This window comes from Dermacentor silvarum, chromosome 1, assembly GCF_013339745.2.
Source record: "Dermacentor silvarum isolate Dsil-2018 chromosome 1, BIME_Dsil_1.4, whole genome shotgun sequence".
In the NCBI taxonomy this organism is placed as follows: domain Eukaryota; kingdom Metazoa; phylum Arthropoda; class Arachnida; order Ixodida; family Ixodidae; genus Dermacentor; species Dermacentor silvarum.
Window position 1 is genome coordinate 120,811,189 of NC_051154.1, and position 22,070 is coordinate 120,833,258.

At 46.5% G+C, this 22,070-nt stretch overlaps 1 protein-coding gene across 1 annotated transcript in view; it reads right to left on the reverse strand.

Annotated features, from left to right (window-relative positions):
- Positions 1-22,070, reverse strand: part of LOC119435939 (golgin subfamily A member 2) — a 198,592-nt gene that overhangs the window by 21,667 nt on the left and 154,855 nt on the right. Inside the window, exons 19-21 of the mRNA XM_037702641.2 lie at positions 20,215-20,397; positions 14,780-14,886; positions 12,530-12,647 (exon numbers count right to left, since the gene is read on the reverse strand). Of these exons, the coding sequence (XP_037558569.1) occupies positions 12,530-12,647; positions 14,780-14,886; positions 20,215-20,397 (408 nt within the window). The remainder of the gene's footprint in view (positions 1-12,529; positions 12,648-14,779; positions 14,887-20,214; positions 20,398-22,070) is intronic.

Sequence of the window (22,070 nt, forward strand, 5' to 3'; positions counted from 1 at the left end):
CGCGACAAATGGACGAGATCGAACAAGCAAATCAGGCCTAACACACTAAGCCATGGGTTCTCAAAGTGGGTTCCGCGGAACCTACGGGTTCCGCAGGCCCCAGCTCGGGGTTTCGCGAGCCACTGATAAATTTTCCCTGGTCCCGCTCTCGACAAGTGTCTAAAACGGCAAACACGAGGTGTGCTTGATCCAAAGAACCTCCATTACCCATGCCCAAGTGTCAAAAAGCACATCACAGTACGTAACAGCAACGCGCGAACTGCGCAATAAATACGTAAGCAGCTTGTAGCCACCCAACCTCTCAGAACGGGCAAGCGCCTAAGCTTTAGCACTTGAATCTCGGAGGCCGTAGCTTACCACCATGCGCCTTTCTCCTATTTGTTAATAGGGTAGGTGCCGATAGCGTGCGCACTGACCTATACGTTGGAGGAAAAATTAAAAAAAATAAAAAAATACGCGAAGCACCGCAAATGCGCGCCGCAGAAGAGCAAGAACGATGTAGCGTCCAACCGAAACGAAGCGGCGCAGTCCGCATCACCGTGGTCCTCAGCGGCAATCGTACGCGGCACGTGACTGACAGCAACGCCGAAGCGCTTCGTGCCTAATTGTGCCTTTAAAACCTTTATTCTTGCGTTTATCGCCGCGAGTAACACCGCGTTGGCGGCTAGCCGCGTGCCTCTGTAAGTGCGTAGTCGCTATCTCTGATCGCGTTGATAACCACTACAGTTTTGTCCGCAGCGGTTGCAGAAAATAGTAGTTTCGTTTTCACTCGATGCGCGCGTCGGCTGCGTGCCTTCATAACTGCATAGTCGCCATCCATGATCGCATCGATAGTGACTGCGGATTTGTCCATACTTGTTCCAGCAAATGGTAGTTTCGTTTTGACTTGGTGCGTGCGTCGGCTGCCTGCCTTCTGAACCGCAAGGTCGCCGCCCATGATCGCGTCGATAGCGGACGCGGTTTCGTCCGCAGCGGTTGCGGCAAGCAGTAGTTTCGCTTTGACTGAGTGCAAAGCTGTCGAAGATAAAAAGCACCGGCTACATGGCTACATCGCGATGGACGGACAATTTGTTGGCAAGCAGCTGAGTGGCGAAAAAATAATCGGGGTGTGCACCCGTTGTTGCAAAGCGCGTCTCAGATGAAAACGCGCGCTGCGAAGGATGTCGCGAGGCCTTCGCCGCTGCTAGCGCTAATCAGTCACGAGATGAAGAGAATTTCAGCTTCCGCACTGGTCTTGTGCTAAATAGAAAGAAGATTTGACGATTCCTTGAGTAAATAAAATCGTGTTGACGTAGTGAAGCATTTGTTTGTTTTCTTGATACCCTCGATAATTCGACATTCGGTTAATTCGGGGGGGGGGGGGGGGAGGGGTTCCTTGGCACTTTGTGGAGCTTAGCAGGGTTCCCTTGGATGAACGTACTTGAGAACCCCTGCACTAAGCAAAAGAGCGAGACTTGAAAGGTAGCTGTTGACAAGGCCTAGGTCACATAACAACTGACAACGCAAAGGCCGAGCACCGACTTCCAAGCACACTGGCTTGGCTTGGCCTGGCCTGCTGTTTGGCCACGGTATACAGTTAGTGGATACTGGACTGGCTAAATCCGAAACACGACAACCAATAGATGCAGCCAACAAAAGTATAGCCTTCGAGATCGGCAACTGACACTTGTAGGTGCTGCGTGGATTTAGACACCAACAATCCAACCATAACAAGCGCGCCCTTTCAGTGCTGGCAACCTAGCAAAATGTAAACATCGCGGCCAGCTTGTCGGGACTATATCGTGGTGTTCGACGTCGCATTTGACCAGGCCGCCAGAGTCCGAAAAATTGAATGGCGCGCTGTAGAGCGTCCGAACTATCGGTCGTGGTTCTACATTACTTCAATGGGACGAGTGGCGGTGCTGCGAAGGTGTCCGAATAAACGAGCATGTCCGAATTTTCAGCGTCCGAATAAACGGTCGGCGACTGTATAACCGGTATTTCGTCTCACCCGGCTGCAATGTAAGCCGTATGTGTATACAAGGAGTGCTATGGGAAAATTAACGGGAGTCTGAAAAGACCGTACTACAGTAGAACCCCGCTGTTACGTTTTTCACGGGACCGTAAAAAAAAAAAAACGTAAGAGCCGGGAAACGCAAGAGCCAGGAAACAGGAAAAATTGAGAAATGGGAGTAGTGTTGAACTGCAGACAATATTTTAATTCTTACGTGCGACAAAAAGTAGTTTCGCCCGACAGCTGAAGTATCGATTGCGATGAGCTATACAAAGTAAGAATAGTAGTTTTATAGTCTGTATAAACTTGTAAACATTCGAATATTAACTAATTAACAAACATGGTGTCAGCGCCCACAGGCAAACATGAACACATCACACTCGATGAGCGCGGACACGCGCAGTTAAGCGCCGCTGCAGAAGCGAGCGAAGTGAACTTCGTGCTGTTGTCTATCGCTTCAACCCAAACCGAGCGCCGAGAACACGCAGCACGCACAAAGCCATGAGCCGCAGACGCACCTACACTGCGTAGAATCTGCCCCCACGCAGATCGCTTTCAAGATACGGCCCGCGGGACCGCGCGCCGCCGCGCAGTATGATGCCAGAGCACAACGCTGCCCGCTATCCCCCCCCCCTCGCTGGTGCCTCGAGCGCAACGGAAGGAGGCGCGCTTCCTCCCTGCTTTTCTTTCGCGCGCGAGACGCAGTCGTCGGCTCCCCTCGCACGCTTTCACTCGCACATTCAGCATACGGCCGCGCGGCTTCCCTCGCACGCTTTCACTCGCACATACAGCATACGGCGCGCGGCGACGTATGCTGTATGTGCGAGTGAAAGCGTGCGAGGGGAGCCGACGACTGTGTCTCGCGCGCGAAAGAAAGCATACGGCGCACGGCGACGGCGTTATCGCCCTTGGACTTTATACGGAACATCTATGAGCCAAAACCAATTTTAGGGCCGCAACGCGTCATAGACATCTTTAGATAGCAAAAGCGGATATCAAAGGCCATACTTTTGCTGGTGGAAACCGAAAATACGTAATAAATGTCGCCCCCAGCACTTTGGGTGGCCAATGCCATCGTCAAGCAACCAAGCCAAGTGACATGAAAAGTCAAAATGGCCGCTCGGGCCGGCGCAGTGTGGCAGTTCGCAACGTATGATGCGGGAACGGTCCCACAGTTACGACGTAACAGCGGGGTTACCAATGCATTGGGTTCTATGGGAGCTGTGCCGGGACCGGCCGAAAACAACGTAACAGCCGGGAAACCCAGCACCCGGGAACGTAACAGCGGGGTTCTACTGTATATCCGGTCCTGCACTATAAGCGGTTACGTTATAAGTGGTCTATACTGTACAGTGTTAAATTTGTGTGGATGTGCGACTCTCACGTGCCCCCTGATGTTGTTTTCCCCGCACGGCTCCCGTCTCCTGTAATCTGGCTTCGCTGCGTAGCTTTACGGCGGTGGAGATGCGGCGGAGTTGCGGCGCATTGCGAGAGATTGCGCGAGTCTCGAACTGCTAACGCCACCTAACAGCGGGGTTACTTGGGCGCAAAAGGTCGAAGACGCTTCCTCTTCGGGTTGGGGTCGGTGAGCGATGCGGACGTCCCGTGCGTGCGCCGTTCCACGCTTCGCGAGAGCGTCTCGCGTGGCTAGGAGCAGGGCACCGGTATGGACGAACACGTGCACGACTAGGCGATGGTGTCATAGCATAGGGCGAACATATTCGCTCGCTATCCGGTCGCGGTGAATCGGACTTCCTTGATTTGTCGCACGCCCATGTGAATGCTCTATGGGTAGTAATTCGGCTAGCATGCATTAGTGTATGAAAGGTGCAATAAATGCCCTTTTGATCGTTTGCACTATTGTGTTGTCGTTCCTTTGTCCCAAGAGCACATGTGAGACCCCACAAATTAGGACTACTTTTCAAGTTGCATGCAGCTCCAGAAACTAGAAGTGACGTCATCAGTTTCAACCACCTTGGAACCAATCAGAGAAAGCACACAGATCTGTCATTATGTTGTGCCAGAAATAGTCGTTGAAAAAATGAGAAGTGCGCATGTCCGCAAGCATGTTTCTGAGAAAGAGCACAGCTCTAATGTCTCACAGTAAGGATATTTATGGGAGGCAAGCGGTATGACAACCAGTGTGTGTTTCATATTCAGGCCTCGATCGCTCCGGATTCAGTCCAGCCATAACTGCAATTCACTTGTAGGCAGTCACACCTGGTAAAATGATCACAAAGGGTCTGTAACCTCAAAAAAAAAAAGAGAGAAAAAGTGCAAAAATAAATTGTGGGGTTTAACGTTCCAAAGCTGCACAGTGGGCTATGAAGGATGCTGTAATGGAAGGCTCTGAATTAATTTTGACAACTTGGGGTTCTTTAATGCACACGAGTGTTTTCGCATTCTGCCCTCATCGGAATAAGGCCACCATGACTGGGAATCAAACCCGCAATGTTATGCTCAGCAGCAAAGTGCAACTCGCTCTGGTCAGCTTCTTGCAATACCTCTGTGAGGGCATCTGTTTTTTCACTGGTAAGCACACTGCCTGGGCCCACAAACCTGCCTGCACTGAGCACACGGCATGGCCCCTGGTCTTCAGGATGGTACATGTAGTTGTGGCAGCAGTGTCTTGATTTTAAGAAAGCATGCTACTTTTGTCTTGGCTTCCTCTACAAATGAAACCTTCGGTTATATGGGAGATATATATGCATGCTTTGAGGGTAACCAGCATTCACAGTTGACTTTTCTTAACTTTTCCTAATGGTTGGGTCACACCCAGCTAAACAAAAACCAACGACAATTCCAGTGCCATGGCTCTCGGACAACATTCCAGCTGTTGATTTAATAAGGATGCCATAGTCTAGCTTCAAAAGTCCAGGCCTCTTGGCCAAGGTGCCTACTTCTTTTCATAGTGTAAGAGTATATCTTGACTATCCAATTCAAATTATATTTCTAGTCTTAAGGGGGGACGTGGCTTTGAAAATCAACTTCCTGATTTCTTCATGGATTTTGATGAAAATTGGCACAAATGTTTAGAATGTCTCCCTGATACTTCCATAAAAGTTTCAGAATGATACCTTGAGAACATTTTATTGAGCAGAATTTTTCTCTCTTGAACTTTCTGGAGGGCCTGGGGAGCTTAAAAAACATGATGGAAGGCTCGTTGAGTATTGACTGCATAGCTCAATGCGTGCTGAAGGTCGTGACAGTCTTACTTTTTTTTTTCGCAACACACATTTTTTAGATAGTCATTTTTCAAGTTACCTTCACACCAAGCACACTTTCGGGGTGAACGAATAGCCACGCCATAAATTTATAAAATGTCAAGATAAAAATGCGAGACTGTCTCGACCTGCACTGTAGTCCAAGGAACGTGACAAAAAAAAACAGAATCAAAATAGGGTAAACGTTAACGAAGAAATCAGCTCCAGAAACTGAGCAGAAAGGCGAAAAAACAGTTTTGAGAAAACAGCTCTCAAAGTTGCACCTTCTCTTCAGTTCTCTAAAACGCACCAAAGTTGTAATCTTTGATGTGTTTTGTGACGTGGGGCTTCTTGGACATGTGGCCTCTGGTCTGCTGAGCATTCGTTCTGCCTTTTTCATGTTTGTATGGCATTCTTTACTGCTGCTCTACAAAGAGCATGGTGCCTGGGTTTCAAACCAAGTGAGGTGCAGAACTATGTGGGCATAAATATACAGTACTAGCGTTGTATCTGCAGACTGCCTCATTGATAGCAGCCTATAGTGCAGTCAGTGATGCATTGTTTTCTTTTGGTAGAATCGACCATGTTACTGAATGAAGGCTCTCAGCAGCCTTCTGAATCATCTTGTATTGACAATGGAGGTTAGGAGAGCCACTGATAGATAGGCAGCAATGCAGCTGCTAGGTGCTTTCCAGCCTGTACTTTTGTATCATGCCTCACTTCTACAGCTAGGTGTCTGTGCCAGCCCAAGTGGCCTAGTGAACAGAGCTCATGATGAGGTTCTCTTTATGAAGGGGTGGTATGATAGGTATTATTACTAGATATTGTGGCATTACGATAACAGAGTCGGCGCGCGATGTGCTAAGTCGCGGGTCGATCCGAGGTGCCGATGTTCGAAATGCCTGGTCGCGGGTCCGTGGAATAGACGCTCGACGAGCTTAGTCGCGCAGTCCGAGGTGCCGATGCGCGAAATGCCTGGTCGCGGATCCAGACGCTCGGTAAGCTCAATCGCGCAGTCCGAGGTGCCGACGCGCGAAATGCCTAGCCGCGGGTCCGAGGAATAGACACTCGAGGTGTTGACACTCCATGAGCGATGTGCCGACACACGAAATGCCTAGCCGCGGGCTCGAGGAGTCGACGCTCGAGGTGCCGACGCCCGAAGTGCCTAGTCGCGGGTCCGAGTCGACACTCGATGAGCGATGTGCCGACGCGCGAAATGCCTAGCCGCGGGCTCGAGGAGTCGATCCTCGATTAGCTTAGTCGCGCAGTCGGAGGCGCCAACGCACGAAATGCTTAGGCAAGGATCCGAGAAGTCCGCGCGCGATGTGCTTCACCGCCGAGTCGGAGACGCCTACGCGCGAGAGGCTTAGCCGCGTGTCCGAGCATTCCGTGCCCGAAGCTCGGTCGCGAAGTCCGCGTCACCGATGCTCGGAATGCTTAGCCGCGGGTCTGAGACGTCCACGAAAAGCGGGATCGGCCACACTACTGCTATGTCGATGTTGCGCCCGCTTTAACACTCGTCGAAATTACGGAAACTGTCCGGAGCTCGCGAGGACACCGCAACAAGCGCAGCAGACGACGCCATCACGGAGCGAGCACCGGACCAATGGCGAACCGCGCTGGAGTCACGTGTCGGGCGCGGCCAATCGGTGGCTCCGGCACGACCTTCAATCATTTGCTTTTTGTGTGCTTGTTTCTGTATGGAGGAGATAGCTGAAGCGGCAGATTTGAAGACGGAGAAATGCGCTTTCCAACGAGACCAAGATGGCGGCGCTCGGCTGCGCCGTTCCGAAGATATCGTGGCTTGAAAAACGCCGTTTTTTCGCAATTTCCGCGCAATTTTTCGCCACCTTGGCTGATACAACAATTTTTTTAGAGCACTTCTACTTAGTTTTCAGTGATGATATTTCGGAATCAGATAGAATAAGAGTTACAGAAACTGAAAATGTGATTTTCAAAAAATCGACTTTTTAGCCATTTTTCGCGATGCGAAAGCCGCGTCCCCCCTTAAAAGGCTTCTAAATGGGTGTTTTAGAAGAAGAGGCTACTCTAGAATGTTCAGGTTTAGTTACGTCCATGGATATTCCAAGATTACCAGCTGAGGCATTGGTTCAGTTCCGATGGAAATTATGGCTCAGATCCAATTTTCAGTTCAGGTTTGATTTGGTAAGAACAATGCGTAAAATACAGGACTTAAAGAATGGGAACACTACACTGTAATTTATGAAAAACTTTGTGCAGTAAATATTGATAACTGTATACGAGCAGTACTGCAAATTAGCTCCACAGTCCAGTTTTCCGGTAGGAATTTAACCTCTTCTAGCCACCGGTTCTGAGCTCCTAAATTAAGACTAGAAGGAGGAAGGGAACTTTAACCGAACAACAGTGACTGGACAAAGGTCAAGTATGCCCTTGTTCACACACTATTCATAAATTAGAATGACGCATTTAAATTTAAGCAAGCGAAACCCTTATTATGACCTCATACAGTATAGACCACTTATAACATAACCGCTTATAGTGCAGGACCGGATATACAGTTAAACCTGCTTATAACGAACCTCTATGTAACAAATTCCTGGATATAACAAAGTTTTTCTATTCCCTGCTGTTACTCCTTAGAAGCACATGTATTTGAGACCTCTACGTAACGAAGTGGCAGCGGGAGACCCCCTTGAAATAACGAATTCTCCCCACCGACAACCTAGAGATTTCACCCCAAATTTTGTCATTTTTGTGTGAGCAGCAACTGGAAGCACCTTCTCCGCCACAACAGAATGCGAAGCGGCGGCGGCGTGCTTGGCGCACTCAAATTCATGGCGACTGCGAGGTGAGAGCGAGCTCACGTGTGCATGCGTGCGAGCGTGCGCGAGGCGGGCCTGCATCCCTTGACCCGGTGATCTTGCCACTGCGGGAGTGACCTTTTCCCCTCCCTTCATTCAAACCTGATCCCGCCACTTGCTGCAGCTGGGCTCGCCAAGCCGGCACTGTCCTTTTCCCGTTGATGTTGCTGAATGAAAAAAAAAAGGAAGTTTTTTTGATGCTTCGCCTTTTGGGCGAAACTGGGACATTTAGATGCGAAGCAGCTTATGGCGGGGACTTTGTCCGTCCCTCCTTCCGTCCCGCGGCATCCCACATCCCCACAGCGCATGCGCGTCCCCTCCCCCTCTCTCTCCTCTCGTACACTCCCCCCCTTTCTCTCCTCTCATCGTCATCGTCATCTGCCTATATTTATGTCCATTGCAGGACGAAGGCCTCTCCCTGCGATCTCCAATTACCCCTGTCTTGCGCTAGCGTATTCCAACTTGCGCCTGCGAATTTCCTAACCTCATCATCCCACCTGACTTTCTGCCGTCCTCGACTGCGCTTCCCTTCTCTTGGTATCCATTCTGTAACCCTAATGGTCCACCGATTATCCATCCTATGCATTACATGGCCTGCCCAGCTCCATTTCTTCCGCTTAATGTCAACTAGAATATCGTATACCCCCGTTTGTTCTCTGATCCACACCGCTCTCTTCCTGTCTCTTAACGTTACTCCTAAGATTTTTCGTTCCATTGCTCTTTGTGCGGTCCTTAACTTGTTCTCGAGCTTCTTTGTTAACCTCCAAGTTTCTGCCCCGTATGTTAGCACCGGTAGAATGCAATGATTGTACACTTTCTTTTCAACGACAGTGGTAATCTCCCAGTCAGGATTTGGCAATGCCTGCCGTATGCACTCCAACCTAATTTTATTCTTCTGTAAATTTCTTTCTCATGATCAGGGTCCCCTGTGAGTAATTGACCTAGATAAACATATTCCTTTACAGATTCTAGAGGCTGACTGGCGATCCTGAATTCTTGTTCCCTTGCCAGGCTATTGAACATTATCTTTGTCTTCTGCATATTCATCTTCAACCCAATTCTTGCACTTTCTCGATGAAGGTCCTCAATCATTTGTTGTAATTCCTCTCCCTTGTTGCTCAATAGGACAATGTCATCTGCAAACCGAAGGTTGCTGAGATATTCGCCATCGATCCTCACTCCTAATCTTTCCCATTCTAAGAGCTTGAATACTTCTTCTAAGCATGCAGTGAATAGCATTGGAGAGATTGTGTCTCCTTGCCTGACCCCTTTCTTGATAGGTATCTTTCTACTTTTCTTCTCCTCTCGGAATCCTCTCCTCTAGGAATTCTCTAATCTACGGAGCGGCGCCCGCGTCCCACACCCCCACAGCACATGCGCCCCCCCCCCCCCTCTCTCCCCTCTCCTATGCTCCCCCCTTTCTCTCCTCTAGGAATCCTCTACTCTACGGAGCGGTGCGCACAACACGTGGTGCGACAGCTGCATACTTCGCTGGGGGCGCCACGGTAGTTCATCATGACAATGTATCTCGCACCCAACATCTCCAGAGGGAGCGTCGAATGTTACTTCAAAAAGGCGATGGTACAGTACGCAAAGACATACAGCCATGCGCCCTTCGTACTTGTGGGTGATTTCAATGTGGACATAATGACGAACGATTGGCTGGTCCAGCACATGCTAGATGTATACTTGCTGCAATGCATTTCCTAGGACCACAAACAACCGACCACCATTAGGGGACCATGCATATCTATACATATACGTATACATATACGATAGTTGTATTTCTGTATGAAAGCATGAGGTGTGCAGTACTGTAAAGAATTTTTTTCCCCTCTCTTTTGGTCACGGAAAACGGGTGCGCGTTACAATCGAGGGCGCGTTAGAATCGAGTAAATACGGTAAGCGTTTCTTTTTCGAATTTTCGTGCCGAACCTGCATATAACGAAATCCTCTTTATAACGAAGTTTTTCAGGAATTTATCAACTTTGTTATATCCAGGTTCAACTGCAATACGGTATTTTCAGACTCCCGTTAATTTTCCCATAGCACTCTATGTATACGCGTTTCGCTTATAGTGCAGTTGCGGGACACGAAATACCCGTTACAGTGCAGCTGCCTGGAAGTTCGGCAGTCAACCTAGATGGCAAACGCTCCCCTCAAGCCACAAATACCGTATTTACTCGAATCTAACGCGCACTTTTTTGCCGATAAAACAGGTCGAAAAATTGCGTGCTCATTAGAATCGACTACAACCCTAAATCTGCATTACCATATAGCCGTCGGCATTTCAAAATGGCCGCCTTGCACGCGCGTCGAGCCTAGCGACTCTCGAGCCAAAGTGTATTGTCCGTCTTCACGTTCTCTGCGTCTGCTCTATCAGCATGAAGTACCGAGTTCATCATGATGCCACATTTAAAAGGAAAGTGATCATGTGTTGTGGAGATGGACAGAAATCGGGCCGCATCACGGGCGTTCGGAGAATCCGAAACTTGCGTTCGGGACTGGCACGAACAGAAGGAGAGGATTTTCACCAGCAAAGCAATGCGGAACGGTTTCAGTGGACCGAGGCAGGACGTAATCTGGAACGATCTACTTCGCCGATATGATCGCCTTGGCCCTATCCTGAAAGCAATCTGCGATGGGGAAAGTCCGCCGCACGCTGTGTTTTCGCCGCTTATAGGCGACGTTGAAGCAAGAGGCATGATAGCACGAAGGTCAATTCGCTCGCCACGCTTCATCACTCGAGCGTTTTGACAGTTCGTTTCTGCGGTCAACGAGCAAGATGTGTTCATGTTTGCTTGTGCGCTCGTGACACCGTGCTTGTTAATTCATTTAGTAAGCGAATACGGAACCTAGAGCACGGTGACAGCAATGGCAGAAATGCGCCTGGAGTGTCCATTATCGCAATAAAATAGTTGTTTTGGTTACAGTGTGGTACCGCTTATAGTGCAGATATTCGCGACTCCGGCGACTTACGTTCGAAGCGGTCTACACTGTATAATAGTTGTACAACAAAAACATCTCCCATGTGTAAACATCTCTCAATTAAAACACAACCCTTTCCACACAAGAGCTTACAACAAAACTGAATTCAGCACCAAGAGACCTGTGCGGCTAGATCCAAACAGTTGCATAAATTGTCGTCATAATCTCTGCAATCTGCAACGATTTTACAGGATGCTATAAAATGCGAGGCTGTTTGACTTCGAAATCAAAGGATGTAAAGTACGAAAACACGCAAACATAAAGCATCAGTTCACACTAGATGCCTGTTTCAGTCTTTTGTAACAAGCGCATAAATTTCACCCTGGAAAAGCTAATGGTGTGAAACTAATTTTTGATGCTTTAATCTCACATAAAAGTACCTTTTAATTACAATCCAAATGATTTTCCTCTGGGAAAAAAATTTCAACTAGTAAATCAAGACAATAGGAGTTAAATTTTTCCCTACCGAGAACAAAATGGCCATATTATGTAGGTTACACTAGATTTTTTTTTCTGAAGAAACTATTACACTAAAGATTTTATACAATACATGAAAGCAAAGCAGAATGAATCTACTTATCAGGCATACAACATTTATTAACGAGACATATGTCATAAAAAATATAAATTGCCAAAAACAAAATTGTAGAATAAAATTGGACAAAACTCTAAAAGATACACTTGTATCGAAAAAAAAAAAAGTTTAGAAATTTTTGATATATACAAAATGTTTCACTATCTAATAGTCACTATCTGCGAAGAAATACAAATGTTTCCTTGGAAACTACCAAAATTTAACATAAAGCCCTACAGTTGGGCATGCCATGCAGCAAAGCAGTTCTTTAATGTGAAACATAGGGGAACGTTGCATGTCTTGCACTAAATTATTGTTTTCTGCTGTGTTCCACTGTCATAACATTTCCTGCAGTTTTGGTATGTCTCCCTGTTAGCTGGCTAGTGCTGAATGGCTTCAGTTGGTTGAGGAGCACTAACTAGCACTGCATCCTCAAGTTCTGGGTTTATTTCCGTCGTCGTCACACTCAAAATCAAAGCCAGATGAACATGCAGCATCGGCTGACTTGCTGCTGCTTGAGCTGTTGATAAAATCAGCCGTAGACGCAGCAAAATTGCGAGATCTGCAATGTTTTGGAGCATACATGCTGCTTTTGGAGGCGGCTGTTTTCGCTTTCAACTCCGATGAGCACTGCACTGCACTGCACAGCACTGATGAGAACTTTAAAGCCCATTCAAAATTGCCGCCAAGAAGGAAAAAAATTAATTTAATAAGGAAACGAAAGTTTAGTTCTACTATACATCAGAAGGTGCAGTAAGTCCATGAACAGTGTGGAAGGTCTTGAAAACAGCAATTAAAACCATCGTTAATGGGCTAATGATGCCCAATAGAAACAGTAGGGAAAGAGTTAATCAAGCAAATAATTTCTGAGCTGTTTCCCAATGCCTTTTTCTGAGACAAAGCAGAAACCTAAGAAATTAACACTTACCAGCAAAGGACGACACTGTGAGGACTTTTCCTGGCAGTGGCAGAACAGACTGACCAGACTGCTGTTGGCGTTCTTCCAACAAGCGCACAATGAGGCACTGTAGTTCAGCCAACTTGGCCTAGGATTAATGCAAAAGCCACAGTGAAAACCTTGCAAACCAAGGCTACAGACATGAAACTGCTAATTAATAGTCATATTCACTGTACGTGCGACAACATTGAGCTTCATTCTCCTCAATTATTCACTTAAAAAAGATTTCACACTTGACACAAACCAGAACAAAAGACCTTGTCTATCTCTTAAAGGCCAACTGCAATGAAATTTTTGGACCACATAAAATGCCTCCTTTCTGATAGTGAATATACAAAGCAGCCTCTGTGTAAAATAATGATTGAAATATGAGAAGATGCATCAACGTAGCAAAAATCTGCGTGTTTGGTGCCAAAACTTAAAGGGAGAGTTTAGGCAAATAAGTAAAGTCTCTGACAAGTTTTTCTTCCACTGAAGGTGCCGCAAACTGTTTTTAATTATCAGGCAATCGTAAAAAACAACTTTCAGCGAAAAAAAATTATTTCATTGAATTTGAGATTCGGTGACTAAAGATACGGTTTCATGCTGTGTCAACGATATCTTCACATTGGCAGGACAAGTGAAGCATGCAAAGCTTTCGCGTACACTTTGTCGCCATGACTGATAATGTCGCCCGCAGAGGGGAGCGAACGCTTTGTCTGCTTCTCGCTTCAATGTATCTCCAAGACTCAAGAATATGCAACGCCAAGCGCTAAACGCACAAGAAGGCAGTGCACATGAAGCCACGGCCATCTCGACTTGCCATGGCTTTGCACTCACCACAGATTACCTCCAAGATAGGGCATGCGGGCCACAGAAGCGCTCAGCAGCGCCAATAGCCATGCGGCCCGGCTAGAAGAGGAGACGTGCACTCGCCTGTCTCTAACTCCCCCGTCGCCCCTTAGCGCGCGCTTGATAAAGCTATCGCACGCTCGCTGGTACCAGCGAGGTACCCCTTCTCTGACAACCATTGAAAACCGATGACAGGATATGTTAAATATGAATAATATGAACCGTATAAGGTTATAAACAATATGTCACCATATGACGATGAATACAACATACAACATTTCATACTTGCAACTGATCTCAAACATGAAGAAGTGCCTTTTTTTTTCTCTCTCTCTCTCTCTCATCAAATAAACATTAGCTACGGAAGAAAGCTGAAAATCTATACAGCTTGTGCAATTCACATAGGCTAAAAAAGTGTGCAAGGACTACACCACTGCAAGATTGGCGAGTGCTGTGTACTTCTTTGCCACCTCACACCACTGAGAAGGTGTGGAGTGATAGAAGAGATTACTGTAACAATCAGGGGTTCTACCAACACTGCATCCTTTAAAGCTCTTAGAACAATCACACAACATAATGCAGCACCTGTACATACCTCTACATACGCTTATTTTCTTTCTTCAAACCTGTGCAACGTAGCCCCCAAAGTATATTTTCAACACGGAAGAGCAAAAAGAAAAGAAATTTGCACACAAATGTAAGCACCTTTTTTGCATCTAAATGAGCGCTGTGAACATTAAAGATAATGTTGTGGGTAACTCTGAAAAAGTACCACATTGTCAAAAGGCTTTCTGAAACCAGAAAACTTGTGCGATATTGGCAGCCACAGTAGCAGCACGAGTTGCAGCATAGAGGGCACCATGTCACTGCTAGCAGCCTGGTGCACACACTACTTTCTCTGTAGGTAGTATTTTCCAAAGAATAAACCTCAGTTATAGGTCCAATGGCTGTACCATCCGCTATTCTGTTCTGTGTGTATATGCTGTCTTCGGTACTGGTTTCTTCTGATAGTGTATACCTATTCACCCAGCAGGCAATCTAACTGGACCATAAAGAAATATGGCGAGAGTGAGTGACAATAAAGAAATTGGGTGTTGACTAACAGTTTTTTACCCAAATGACCATACTTATTTTTTACATTCAAAGTGAATGAGGACTGATCATTTTATGTTTTTCTAAAGAAAATGGTATTTTTTCCTGACACTACATAATGTTTTATTTGTCTTGGAAGCTAAGCACCGTCCCAATGGCTAAGAAATATGGTTGCATTGTAAACATGCAAAATTTTCAAAGACACTCTAAAAAGTATGAAGGGAGGAGCACTCAAAACACAAAGTGCACTGCCACAGTCATGATGAAGATGTGCAAAAAACAAAGAAGGTTACACACCTTGAGATCTTCCCTGTCCTTAGCAAGCTGCGAAATGTAGTCATCCTTTTCTGCAGCACGCTTCCGCATGATACCTCGTTGTACTTGGTACAAAGCAATGTAGTCCGCTACAAAAACACCCAGGAAGAGAGGACATATGTGATTACTGAGAAAATGAAGATGTCAATAGCTACTTATCATGCCAGACAACGAATTGTAAGTGTTTGTTATGAAGGCTTAATATTAGAGGCATGCGAATAGTGAAACTTGAGCTCCAATAAAATTCACAGTGAAATAGTGGTGTAAAAAGTTACCGGTCAAATTTGAATATAGAATTTTTTTATGAAATAAACATTTATTCATTTATTGTGCAGTCAGGTCTAGGCATTATGAGGGCTGAAGCCATTACTTATCACATCAGAGAATAAATACTATAATAAAATTAAGCAGTACAGTTTATGATGCTGTGCTAGAATTAAAGAAACAGTAAAATATGGCTCAGATGGATGATAAAGTTAAAAAAGGACAATATTTAGGAAGTCTGTTTTGCTAAACACCCCTGTACAGACATGGCCATGCACTTCCCTTTCCTCTTTAAATATATGCAGCAACAAGCTCCAATGTGCAGAAAGTGGACATGTGGAAACACATGCTAATTCAAAATTTCATTTGCACAATGTGCACAGGTGGTCCAGCCAGTTTATGAATTGGAGCAATTTTTGGAGCAGGAAAAAAGCTGTTTTGTTGCAATTTAGGAGCAGCCACACTGGCATTTTGTAGCAGTTCTGTAGCACAAAATTTTGCGTTTTGGATCAGTTGGAGCAGAAGAAAAGCAAGTGCATGACATTTGGTGCAGCTTATTACTACTACACAATTGTTAAGTACTTCTTTAGAGCAAATGGACACAAGCAAGACAGACTGATGCAGCCATATAGCTTGCGTGCCCAGAGCAGAAAACGTTGCAAACAGACTTTATTTGCCTATGTAAATAGCACTTGTAGACTACTGAGAATAGTTTTGTGCAATCAGACATAATACAAAAGCGACTAGAAATGCAGAAAAACAATTTTGTGCAACAACAGTGCCTAGCCGCGCGCCTGAGGAGTCGACGCTCGATGTGCTTAGACGTGCAGTCCCAAGTGACGATGCGTGAAATGCCTATCGGCGGGCCGAGGAGTCGACGCTCGATGTGCTTAGTCGCGCAGTCCCAAGTGCCGGTGTACGAAATGCCCAGCCGCGGGCCGAGGAGTTGACGCTCTATATGCTTAGTCACGCAGTCCCAAGTGCCGATGCGCGAAATGTCTAGCTGCAGGCCCTAGGAGTAGACGCTCGATGTGCTTAGTCGTGCAGTCCCAAGTGCCGATACACGAAATCCCTTGCTGCGGGCCGAGGAGTCGACGCTCAATGGGCGTAGTCACACAGTCCCAAGTGCCGATGCACGAAATGCCTAGCCGCAGGACCTAGGAGTAGACGCTCGATATGCTTAGTCACGCAGTCCCAAGTGCCGATGCGCGAAATGCCTAGCCGCGGGCAGAGGAGTCGACGCTCGATGGGCTTAGTCGCGCAGACCCAAGTGCTGATGCGCGAAATGCCTAGCCACGGGGCCAAGGAGTCGACGCTCGATGAGCTTAGTCACGCAGACCCAAGTGCCGATGCGCGAAATGCCTAGCCGCAGGCCCTAGGAGCTGACGCTCGATGTGCTTAGTTGCGCAGTCCCAAGTGCCAATGCGCGAAATGCCTAGCCACTGGCCGAGGAGTCGACGCTTGATGGGCTTATTCGCGCAGTATCAAGTGCCGATGAGCGAAATGCCTAGCCGCGGGCCGAGGTATCGACGCTCGATGTGCTTAGTCGCGCAGTCTCAAGTGCTGATGTGTGAAATGCCTAGCCACGGGCTGAGGAATCAACGCTCGATGTGCTTAGTCACTAATTCCAAGTGCTGACAGGCTTAACTGCGTTGTCCGATCGAGGATTCCATGCGCAAAGCTTGGTCGCGAAGTCAACGTCGCCGATGCTCGGAATGCTTAGCCACGGATCCGTCCACAAACGAAGGGATCGGCCACGCTACTGCCAATGTCCGCGTAGCACCCAAGGCAACGATGGCACTTTGGCGCAACTTAGCACTTCACACTTGGCACTTCAGTGGGCACAGCAAGGCACAGACAAGTAGAATTGTAGCAAAATGGCACAAATGGCGCAGTTGGATCACCACTGAATGTGGCATATGACATACAAAATGGCAAGGAAAATGTAAAATAATGAAAGCACTCAGAAACAAAATGCAAACAAAATGTGAGAGATCTGCAGAAAACAAAATGGGCAGAAAACATTTTTGCACAAGAACTGCATTCATGTGCCCGTAAATATGTTTTACATTAGCTGATCTGCTTTCACGTTACCACCAATTTCTTCTTAGGCACAAAATGGCTGTGCCATTGCCACATGTCTACTCTTGAGACAGAGAGCCCAATATAAGTGTGCTGTGCTGCATACGCTCATGAGTATTTTTGAAGCCTTGCACTGTGTGCTGTGTCCCAAGTACTTGCACATTTAAGCTTAGATTTTCACTGGTCACCGAAACCCACATTCAATTCAAGGCCAAAATGACAACTAGCTACAACTGTTCTACGCACGAGATTAATGCCAAGCCATTTCCATCGGGGTGCTTTCTTCACAGCGTGGTTTTACACTCGCCATTATATTACACCTGGGAACGATTAAACTACCAACAGGGTACATGCTGGCCTGAAGGACTTTCATGGACAAATTCGTACATTTCCAAGGACCTTTGTTGTATGCAGTGATTCTATGCAATGCCATACAAAAACAAAAATTAACGTTTATGCAACAAAGATAAAATTTCAAAAATTTATTTAGCTTTGCTTTTGGCAGTGTTCCTGGGGCTGTTGGATTTATCACACATGTGATGCAATTAGTTGCTTCTGCCTTCTCTGCATAAGTGTCTGCCGATTGTCAATTCAGCAACAGTTCATTCCAGTTTCTTCTTTTTTGTCTTCAGGCTTTTGATGTCATCACTGCAGCACCTCTTCATTTGCCTCGCATCTTCAAGCTGCCACTTCTTTCTTGAATCTGCGTTTTCTTTCAATGAATTTTCTTTGCTCTTTAATTCAGTCGTCCCCAACCAGGCAGATATCGGTTGAAAGTTTACCTTTGGGTATATAGATTGTTTCACTGTTACCAAAAAACAAATCCTCAGTGGCAGCCGCCAAAAAGACAGCTCTTGGCCATTGCAGATGTCTTTGTGGAGCAAGACAGAGATCGCTTCAAACTTTTTTTTACCGCTACCATGAACTGCTCTGCAAATTTATGTCTAACTTCGTTTACGTTTGTGTACATAAACTACATTTATGTACACAAACAATAGTACCAGCATCTTTCAGAGTAGCTGCAGTACTATGTATGAGAAATCTGATCACAAATGCACAACATGTGTTGGGACACAAAATATTGTGCACATCTTAAGTGATGCATCCACTTGACTTCATTAAAGTGTGAAAAATTAGTCTTGCTTTTAGTAACTACAGCCCCTGTGGTGAAAGCACCTTGCCTTATGAACAAAGTAAAAAAAAAAATTGGATGTGGTTTAGCTCTGGTTAAACCTAGCCGAGTATCGATAGCTACAGACCCCCAGATGCACTTAGGCTTCGCGTGTAGTTAGACATGTTGTTATTAAACTTAGTGGTTTCCCACTAGACTAAGAAAGGAGAGACGTTGTGGTCAACCAACGGGTAAAACATTATTTTTAACACCAATGAATACGCTTCTATGATCCGTAAAGTAATGGGCTTTTGTGCCGAAATCGTCAATGGCATCGGCCACAACTATGGCTGCGGCGACGCGAACTCTCCGCTTCTATACTCCCGGTCATCACAGCTGCGCAGTGCGAGCTGTGACGTCATACATAGGATGCAGTGAGCGCCCAACAGCAGGAGCAAGGGCCGCACAGCGATCGCGATGAGGCGAGTTGCCGGAGGATCAAGGCCCGTGGTGTGACGTCACATAGAGGGCACGGTGAGCGCGCCAGCTGTGGCGGTTGCCAGGCAACGGCGGACGCGAGCCTGTAGGAGTAGTGGCCACGCGGTGACCACGACGAGCTGAGTGGCTGGAGAATTGAGGCTCGTGGTGTGATGTCACACACAGGGTGCGGTGAGCGCCCAACAGCAGGAGCGGTGGCCGCGCAGCGACCACGACGAGCCGAGTTGCTGGAGAATCGAGGGCCGTGGTGTGACATCACAGTGCGGCCATGGCTCAAAGTGCGGCAACGGCAAAGAGGCGAAAACCTGGCATAATGTAGCTATTGCTACAAAATCGGCTTCCTGTTTTCATCTTGATGCAATGATTTCATAAGGGTAGCTTGCTGGGCGAGTTGGTACATGGTACTACGTAGGGGAATGCCAGCAAATGGAAAGAAAAACCACAAACAAAACTATGAAAAAGACAGACAAAAGGAACAGGAAGGAAAACAAGCACCCTGCCGGTTCCTTTTGTCTGCGTCTTCATCATGTTTTTTTTTTTCTAGTTTTCCTTCCCATTTGCTGGCATTCCTCTACGCGATGCAATAAGGCCTGTTACTATTTCATTTCGATTTTCGTTTGTATGTGAGAGATGTACAGCAGACAGACACACAGCAAAATCCTTCTTAAATGCTGTGCCTCTGATCAACACATGGTTCCACAAGAATGGCTGACAGTGTTGCTCATAAATGATAATGAAAATTAAATGAACTGGCTCTCCAGTGAAATTGATCCTAAAAGAAAAATACCAATGCTGTTACTTAAGAAGCGTTCTTCTTCTGGGGTTTTACGTGCCAAAACAGTTCCGATTATAAGGCATGCTGTAGTGGAGGGCTCTGTATTAATTTTGACCACCTGGGGTTCTTTAACGTGCACTACAATGCAAGCACACAGGCGTTCTTGCATTTCGCCTCCATCAAAATGCGGCCGCCGGGGCCGGGATTCGATCCCGCGACCTAGTGCTCAACGTAAGAAGCATTCTTATTAAACACCATAGTGATTCATTTTGATCACCTGGGTTCCTTTAAGGTGCACAAAACTCACTAAAGGGGCGTTTCTGAATTCCACATCATGCACTCCATTCAAGGGCAGCACCAAAAGGTGCATTCGGCGAAAGAACAGCCTAGAAGCTTGATACTACAGCAAATAGCAGGCTACTGGTCATGCAGAGATGAGAAGTGTGAGCCACAAGGTGGACCTGAAGATTAGGGTCTTAGCTGCAAGAACTTACAGAAACTGCACAAATATTCAATAATGCCCAGGGCACAAATAAATGTTCCTGTGTGTATTTCAGTGAGTCTTATATTCCTTTCAAGGGATAAAGACAGGTGCTTAAACACAAGCACATGGAAGCAAACACAAACTTTGTTGCTGGTTCGGGTACCGCTACGGTGCACCCAGGCTAGAAGAGAATGCCCAGTCACCTATGGTATCTGTCTCCCCTTGCAGCTGAGTGACCAAGTGCTCCAGCTGCTGCTTCTGATCCGACAGGTCAGCTATCTGGTCCATAGTAGCCTTGAAACGGTCCTCAAGCTGCTGCATGCCTCGCTTCATTTTCGCATAACCTTCACGTGTCACCTCCTCTTGTTCATGTGACAGCAGCTCCTCTGTAAAGCATGCCCATAATCACATGACACGACAGATATACTATAGCACATGGAAGAAAACACTTTGTATAATGACAGGCTGAATCATCACTTTTCTTTTACCGTACAGACATGCAAAAAAAAGCTCTGTGCATTTATCATAGCTTTATGCTCAAAATGCTGCCAATACAACAGGAAGAGTACCTGTACAAGCATCAGCACACAGAAGGCAACAGAAGCAGCACAGTTTACAAATGAGTGAAGTCATGAAAGAGATCAACTGGACTTTCTTGACAGCATCGCATGGTGTTCACAGCCCAGTCCTGATAGATGTCACTATAACATGATATTGCTAATATCATACTGCTTCGTTTAGGCTACTCGCTTGCAACATTGAAAAGGGCAATGTACTGTCCAGCCATATCACATATGTAAATACCTTTGGACAAGTATGTGTATGTGTGCCTAAATTTAAAAGCACGAGCTGGAGTTCTTCTGCACATAAAAAGATGATCAGAAACACAACCTTACTGCTCGTTCAACTGTGCAACGAAGTATAGCACAGCACAAATTACATTTACACCTTTAAACAAAACAGCACAAAAGATGGGACTGGACGAGTAGCAGACAGACACATGGAGCGCTGATGATTTTGTCTTATTAACTAGCTTGGACACAGACCTCAGTGCAGTACTTTTAGACACTGTGTGTCTAAAAGTGTTCACACAGTGTGCATAAAAAGCTGCAAGAAAAAACGTTTGCAACAGAAAGAGACTAGGAAGTCAATATAGTAGAACACCGGTTATGCTACCCCGATTATGTGACATCCTGGGTAACGACAGATTAGCACAGTCCCAGTGAACTCCCCATACAGACAATGCATAAAAAACCTTGATTATATTATGCGAGATTATGCATGTCTTGTCTAATATCATGACTCATGAGAAGCTGTGAACCCAATGACGGATGTGGAGCACGGCCATGGCTGCACATGGCTGTCAGTGCAGCTAAGCATACCGTAAAATTCCGAGCAAGCGTCCCGCCTCAAGGAAGTCGAAATTACCGGCAAAGTTAGGAGGGGGGGGCGCTATCCTGGAACGGCACCAAAATTCAAGATGGCAACGACAAAATTTTCGCGCCAAAAAAAAAAAAAAAAAGAAGCGCAGTGGGAATGGCATTAAAATTTTATCGAACATGAACTTTATTAAGCCAATGATTTCTTAGAGGTGTTTATCACTCTCAAAACCACCGAAAGAACTACAGAAAGAGCGCATCGACGCTGCACCGACGCGTCACCGCGACCGGCGAAACGAACATTGGTTATGCAGCTGCTATTCCAGGCAAAATTATGTCCGCTAGAGTAGAGTGACGCGTAATGTTCACTTTATTAATAACCATATCCACAGTGAAACGTTTAGCACTAATGAGAGTTCCGATACAAGTCAAGCTCAGCTGCAGAGCATGGCTACCGACGGCGGACAGCGAACCGCGGCTCGGCCAAGCTCGCATCGCAGCTGGTAGCACCGCAAATATCAGCACGTTTTCTTCATCGTGTAAAATTATTGCGACGAGAGGGTAAAGCGGCAAAGACGGTAACAAAACATTGCTGCTTGGGAGCGTCGGCGGTTCGTTCTGAAGCGCCGTCTGCTACAGATTCGAAGCGAACTGGAAAAGGCCTAGCGACGATATCGGTG